A 7,500-nucleotide genomic window follows, 5' to 3' on the forward strand; every position below is an offset into this window, starting at 1 on the left:
CACACACAAACGCACACGCATGGTGCTTTGAGCCTGAGACAGCCTGGGAACCGGCAAATCCCTTCTCGAGCCAGTCAGGGTGGACCGTGGAGTCGATGGTCCGTGGCGCTGAAGCCAAACCGCTTTCGTTCTCGCCCTTTCGTTGTTTGTTTGATGTTTTGATGTAAAGTGGAACTCGCACCTGAACAGTTTGCATCAGGCCTCATGGAGGCTCCCCTTCAGGTCCTCATGTGTCTTCCTCCCATTACACCAGATGATAAAGCAGGGTTTGTTATGCGGGGGGAGTCGCATCCTTTAAGCCTCATCCAAGCTCATGATCCAAAAAATCTGCTTCTTACAACGTCTTAGTAAGTTTGGCCGACGGCAACATGGCAATGCTATGTTTTTTACCATGTACTGTTTGGCTACGTTGGTAATCCCATAAGCCTCCTCTCTGAACTGTGTAGGCTACTCTTTATATGTCTTCATAAAGAAGCAGCTTTAGTTCATCCTCAGGAGAAGTGAAGCCTGTTATTATTTGGCACTATACTATAGGTTGCTGGCTCATGGGCTTCTCTGGCCCCTTCCTCGTGCGCCAGCGTATTTCACAGTCAGGCCGAGGACATAAATAAAGAAAGTGACTGACAGCGGTAAGTAAACGCAGGCCATTCATCAATTTTTCAAAGGCTGAATTGAATTACAAGTGAAAGAATGTCTTGATGCCAAAAGTAGAGGGAGGCGACGCGGAGTGCAGTGAGGGCCTGTAAGTGTGTGTCGGATGTTGACTGTCTGTAATGGCATTAGGGAGCAGCCCAGCGTTTAGTGTCCCAGTTGGCTGGCCAGTGAAACGGCCTGATGGGGAATGAGCTTAACGCCACCCGTGTTTGCTCTGGCCGCCTTTATCCCGTATGGTAGATTCCGATACGTGTCTCCGACCACATTCTGGATTATCAATATAATCTCTTGGACCGTGGGCCCTGACTTTGACACAGATGATGCCTTATCAATATCAACGATTTGGGGGCCGTCTCAGGCTCATCTACGGACGGCTTGACAATCTAACAAACGCCTTTTTAGGAAGCCAGTCACTTATTTTAGTAGTCCTCTAAATGAGAACGCACACTAGGTCTTTTCTATTGTTAAGGTGCACTATCCTGACAGACATCGTTGTAATATGTGGCGTCTGGACGGTGATCCAGGGCTGTGTGACGGCTCTGCCTTACCAGGCTCCCCCCTCCCCCCCCCCCCCCCCCTATGAGCCGCCCGGGGGGGAAGCTGCTCTGGGAGGGGGCCGGGGAGTGGAGGGGGGAGGCTGGGGTCCGCCACAGAGGGATAGGATGTCAATAATCCATCCCGACCGCTGCTGGCTTGTCATATATATCTCCAAGGAGGTTGTGGGGATAAGGACGGCCTCCGTACCCGTGGACGGGCTCAGAGATACCAGCGCTTCCTGTCAGAGGCCATCAGACTATTAGCTCTCATGGCGTTCATTACGCTGTCATCACTGAGGCTGATTGGGCTGCGGACACAAAATAACACTGTTGCTGTGGGACTTAGTCTGGCCAAGCGACTGGCTCCCTTTTAGTGTGTGTGTGTGTGTGTGTGTGTGTGTGTGTGTGTGTGTGTGTGTGTGTGTGTGTGTGTGTGTGTGTGTGTGTGTGTGTGTGTGTGTGTGTGTGTGTGTGTATAAGTGAGTGTGTGCCTGCGGAGGCGGTTGTCTGTGTGAGTGAGTGTGTGTGTGTGTGTGTGCATGGGTGTGTTTGTCTATGTGTTGGTCAGTAAATGTGTGCTTGCAGAGGGGGTTGTGTGTGTGTCAGTGTGTAAGTGTGTGTGTGGGTTTTGTGTGCACATAATGTGAGCACTTTTGTGTGTGTAGGCTCCAGAGAGGCCCATGTGTGTGTATGTGTGCACCTGAGACAGTAGTGCATTAATCATTGGGTTTATAGGGTAACATGGGTGTGTCTCTCTCGTTTTCCTTTCTTTCTCTCTCTCTTCTCTCTCGCTCTCTCTCGCTCTCTGTCTTTCTCTCTCTCTGTCTTTCTCTCTCTCTCTCTCTCTCTCTCTCCCTCTCTCTCTCTCTCTCTCTCTCTCTCTCTCTCTCTCTCTCTCTCTCTCTCTCTCTCTCTCTCTCTCTCTCTCTCTCTCTCTCTCTCTCTCTCTCTCTCTCTCTCTCTCTCTCTCTCTCTCTCTCTCTCTCTCTCTCTCTCTATCTCCAACAATGAAACACAGCTCTCGAGGAGGGCACAGATTTGTCCTCAATCTGTGTGGATGTGTCTGGGGGAAGGAGGGGAGGATTACCTTATCTCACGGTCAGGGAGACAGAGGTCGAATTGTAGGCCAACGCGTAAATGAAAATTCTCACACCAGATTGCCTGGCTGAGTAATTGCGTAAAGGCGGTGTGTGTGTTGTGGGGAACGCTGTGAGAATGTGTCTGAACATGGCGCCGGCCTCGTGAGATCAACCGAGACGCAGGTTCAATTTAAACAAAAAAGGGTAAAAAAAAATGGTCCAGTGAAACTCATAATGACGGCCGTGGTGGGCTTGTTGGACTAGCATGGTCTCCATTATTTTTCTGTTCCATCTCGGAGGCCAGGCTGAATCTCAATCTATTACGGTGACAGGCAAATGTCCTGGGGCCACCATCGTGAATTGGCTTTAATTAAAGTCACCGTTTTAGAATCTCTTATTAATGTTTAATTCGGGCTCATGGGTTATAAATGAGGTATTGATGTATTGAATTCATAATAGTCCTGATTCTTTTTCTTTATGGTTGACTAGTTATCTGCAGCACATTTTATAACAATATACTTAATGGTTCGTTAAGGATTACATTAGCAGTTATTTTACTCATTTAATTTAGGACAATTTGCTCAATTATGTCTATTTTGAGATGTTCATTAGATGCTAAATGATGATATATTTGCATACAGACTCAACCTTTATATTTAAACACATTATTTGAGTCCTACTTTTTGTTGTTTTGAGTTAAGTATTCTGCTGAACGTGATGAAGGTCTCTCTGTGTCAAGTGTCTCTCCCCTGGAAGACCCTCCATCAATAACTAAAGACAATCCCCAGACTGGGATTGATTGACACGTTATCCAGGCTCCCGGGCTGCTGCGCGACCTATTCCTGGCCACCCAGACAAGCGATGTAATGTCACCTTCTCCGACCCGTCCCTCCCCAAGGTACGAGCAGGAAGCCCCGGGTCGGGGAGATTTCCGGGGTGGACTACAACTTTGTCTCCGTGGAGGAGTTCTTCGCCCTGGAGGAGTCAGGAGCGCTGCTGGAGAGCGGCAAGTTCAAAGGTGAGGCCCGGCTTTCTGGACACTTTTCCACACCACAGGCGTGGCTTTGTATTTTGTTGTAGAATATATGAACTTTGTATTTGTTGCCCTATCTTCAACTTTTTTCCACATATCTTGAAAATCTTGTCATCCATCTCTATAAATCCTTCATGTAGTTTGCATCATATAGCCATTACCATTACTCCTTTAAAAATCATAGGGGTCAAATTGTATGCACATTTTTTTAACATACATTGACCATGGAAAGGTCATCATTTGAACATTTGAGGACTTTTTTTGCCTTGGTTGGAAGCATCAAAGCCCATTATAAAGTGTGGCCTGTGATTATGCATTATATATGGGTGGTCCTGTTGCAGACTCCTCCTTAATCAAGGGGGCTTAGACGGCAAACTCTGATTAAAAGCGCTGAGGATAGATAAGCATCCATTATTCATAAGCGTTTAATGGGCGCAATAAATGTCACCCCTAACCCCGCTTGGCGCGTGACATTGACAGACATATTGCCACCGAGGCAATCAGGAGCACTGACAGTAGCCAACAAAACAGTGTAGCCTGCAGAAACCACCGTGGTCCCAGCACGGCAGTGGTGATGGTGGTGGTGGCGGTGGTGATGGCGGTGGTGGGGGTGGTGGTGGTGGTGGTGGTGGTGGCGTTGGAGGAGGGTGACCTCTTTGTGGTGGGCAGTTCACCAATCTAGTGTTTGCCTTCACCCCTGATCCTCCAGAAGCCAATGGGAGCAGGTTAATATGATTTGGTGCTCTGCTGCCAGAGCAGATGGATATGACTGAGGGCATGGCAGAATGAGTCTGGGTCTTACTGGCCCCCCGAGAGGCCATAATGCACACTACAACTGGGGCCGTCAGAAATAGACCTGTCCTCCCACCGCCCGCCTTATTGATACAAATGACTCAAATATACTAAATATCTGATTTGCTTATTTCGGTTAAGAATGATGTGCAGCTGCATACACAACACAGCTCTGTGCTATCCTACCATGTCCAACTGTTTAGCATTATTCTGTTTTTCTGTTAAACTAACAAAATACCCACAATACCACTACTAGTATAGCAGACGCAATAACACCACTGAGACTACTGCTACTATTACTAAAATAACAGTATTTTTCAAATCAAGATGTTTTGAGTGTCAGATCATAGCCTGGCTCGCTTCTTATTCCTATAAGGAGGACTCCATTCTGTTGTCATGGCAGCCCTATGAACGCACTACAATCGCTTCTATAGATTCAGCAGCAGCGCTGACAGCGGTGCTGTATAGATACCGCCGAAGACATCCTTCATGCGGGAAAAGGAAAGAAAAGGCAGGAAACGGAACAGCATGCAGCGCAGCGTTAAACAGCTCCATCCATCCGTCATTAAAAGTTGGCGTTTCCCTTGTAATCGCCTCTTTCCAGGGAACTATTACGGGACGCCCCGGCCGGTCCACGTCAGCTCGGAGAGCCCTCCCATCACCTACCAGGAGCATCGCAACCTTCTCAAAAAATTCCGCACACGCAGCAAGTCTCTGAGCAACCTGGAGAAGGCGCTGGAGGAGGGGCTGGAGGAGGGGGACCACAGCGAGGGAGACTCTGCTCCGCCAGGCAGGTGTTGCTGCTGCGCTGCCTCCGCGAGATCACACACACGTTTTCTTCTGGCCAACCACGAAACCTCCTCATTAGTCCCAGGAAATGATGACGCCGCCGCGCCCCCGCCGCCGGCTCGCGCAGGGTTCAAAGCACGTGCAGCGTAGCGGGTCGTTGCGTCAGGGCGTTCCCCTGTTCCGGCCGTGTGATCGCTAAGCAGAAGTCTGAAGCATCGTACAGTAGCCAGCGGCTAAATACTGCATTGTGCCGCCTCTATATATGGCAACAGTCAACCGATAGCCAAATAAATCAATCATTAGCGCGATTAGTATGCTCCATGGTCCCTGAGGGGCAGTGGCGGCATCGATCGCTGGAAGGCTTCCAGAGCAAGGTCAGCGAGCCGCCGGCAAACAGAGGAGGAGGCTAGCAAATAAGCAACAAGGACAAAAAATAGAAACAGGGAGGAATTAAAGTGCGGCCCGTGCGACCTAATAAGGCAGCAGAGGAGGAGGAGGAGGAGGGGGGGGAGGGGTCAGAGATGAAGGTGAACGTTCAGGTCAACAAACGGGAGCTGAATATTGTAGTGGTGGGATGGGGCGGCTGGTGGGGTGGGGCAGAGAGAGCGTGTGTGTGGGCATTATAGAAGCAGCGTGTGAGCTAGTGCTGCACGTGTCTGGAGAGGGCGAGAGGCAGGTGGCAGTGTGTGAGAGCGAGGTGTGAACAGAAGACACCCCGGCAGAGAGCCAGGAGCAGGCATCAATAGCCAGGCAGGTAGGGAGGGCATAGGGGGGGATGTGTGTGTATGGGGGGGGGGGCGAGGGTGACTCTTCCTCTGCTGAGTCACCTTCCCAAAAAGGGAGATGCTGTGTGTGTGTGTGTGTGTGTGTGTGTGTGTGTGTGTGTGCGTGTGTGCGTGTGTGCGAGTGTGCGTGCGTGCATGTGTGCGTGTGTATGCGTGCTCACGCCTGTGTGTATATGTGTGTGTTAGTGTGTGTGTCTGGTGTGTGCATGCTCGTGTGCATGCGTGCATTTGTGTGCATGCGTGAGCACGCTTGTGTGTGTGTGTGTGTGTGTGCGTGTGCGTGTGCGTGTGCGTGTGCGTGTGTGTGTGTGAAGCATGATTTTGGTCTGAGTAAGCGGAGCACGGACCTCCACGCCCTGTGCCACCGCTCACCCGGTCAGGCCACCACACCGGGCTGAAGGACAGAGCAAAGGACAGCCCAGAATATCATAACAACATGCATTACCCTGTGTGTGGTGGTTGGTGGTGTGGGGTGGATGGTCTCGTTTCTCCCTGTCAGAGCCAGCATACGAGCACAGCTGCTACCCTCTGCTCTACGGGGCTTTCAAATCCCAATTGAATCCCTCACATAAAGCATCTCGCTATGAGACCCCCACGGGGAGGAAGCTAGGTCATGCCATGAGACAACGGTCTCCTTTTGTGTGTCTGGATTACCGCAGCTCTCCATATGTGTCCGGGTCCAGTGGGTTTCATATCCAGGGAACAGGGCCTGTCAGCCTCCATCCTTCACATCCTAACTAGGGGATGCATCAGTTCCACACTGGTATGAACTATATGGCCGATACCAGAATACACTTAAGTGTAGGTATGATAGCTCATTTATTGTTGTTTACGAAGTTAAAATTGTAGAACACTAAAGACTCCAAAAATCAGGTTGTTCACTCATGACGACGGACTAGGTACTTGGTACGCCCCATAACATCTGGTCTCTAGTGTTCAGTCATCACATCGGACCAGCTACTTGGTACGCCCCATAACATCTGGTCTCTAGTGTTCAGTCATCACATCGGACCAGCTACTTGGTACGAGCCCATAACGGGTATAAGTGTTTGGCAGCTGGTCTGTCCTCTTCTCTTGCTTTGTTAGCGGCTGTGTGTGGCGAGGCGACATTGTTGCTTGCCTCCTCTGTCGTCTAATTGCGTCCCCATTCACTGATGCAGGTGTGCGGAACACAGCCCCCCTGATCCGCCACTCCCCCGGCCGGCCCCGGGGCCACAGCGCTGGCGAGGGCGGGGCCCTGGAGCACCTGGAGGGCCTGGGGGGCGCCGGCAGAGCAGGAGGGGCCCGGTCGCGGGCCGCGATGGCGGACCGCTGGGAGCAGGCGTTCAGCGACCCGGGACAGCCTTACTACGCAGCGTGAGTCACGGTCGCCACGGGAACAGCCGGGGCTAAAGCTAACACGCCAGGGGGGGGGGTGGGGGGGGGGGGGGGCGGCCTCACCGCCAGCCTCCACCTGCAGGAGCCTCGGTCTCTGTGCAGTGCATGCGTTTCCCGTTTCAATGGTGTCGCCAATCCCAATCTGCCCTATTGTGACTGAAGGGCTTGTCATTGCTCCTCTCTTCTTTCATGTTGAAGGCACAACCCAAAGAGGAGCAGCTGGCAGAGCATGCGGGGAATGAGCAGGGAGACGCTTTACAAGAATGAATGTGAGTACCGCGCGTCTTCGCTGCTCCCCAATTATCTTCAGATGGAACTGTGCGGGTGCATGTGTGCCGGCGTGCATGTGGGAGTGCATGATTGCGTGTGTGCGTGGGTGAGTGGGTGTGTGCTTGTGTGTTTGTGTGTGTGTGCGTGTGCATGTGTGCTTGCGTGCATGTGTGAGTGCATGACAG

General features: G+C 51.3%; 1 protein-coding gene across 1 annotated transcript in view; it reads left to right on the forward strand.

The window, feature by feature from the left end:
* The window catches only part of magixb (MAGI family member, X-linked b), a 39,587-nt gene that overhangs the window by 15,338 nt on the left and 16,749 nt on the right, over positions 1–7,500 (forward strand). Inside the window, exons 4-7 of the mRNA XM_030365415.1 lie at positions 3,168–3,287; positions 4,699–4,884; positions 6,844–7,024; positions 7,244–7,314. Of these exons, the coding sequence (XP_030221275.1) occupies positions 3,168–3,287; positions 4,699–4,884; positions 6,844–7,024; positions 7,244–7,314 (558 nt within the window). The remainder of the gene's footprint in view (positions 1–3,167; positions 3,288–4,698; positions 4,885–6,843; positions 7,025–7,243; positions 7,315–7,500) is intronic.

The sequence above is a fragment of the Gadus morhua genome, chromosome 1 (genome assembly GCF_902167405.1).
Source record: "Gadus morhua chromosome 1, gadMor3.0, whole genome shotgun sequence".
Classification (NCBI taxonomy): Eukaryota; Metazoa; Chordata; class Actinopteri; order Gadiformes; family Gadidae; genus Gadus; species Gadus morhua.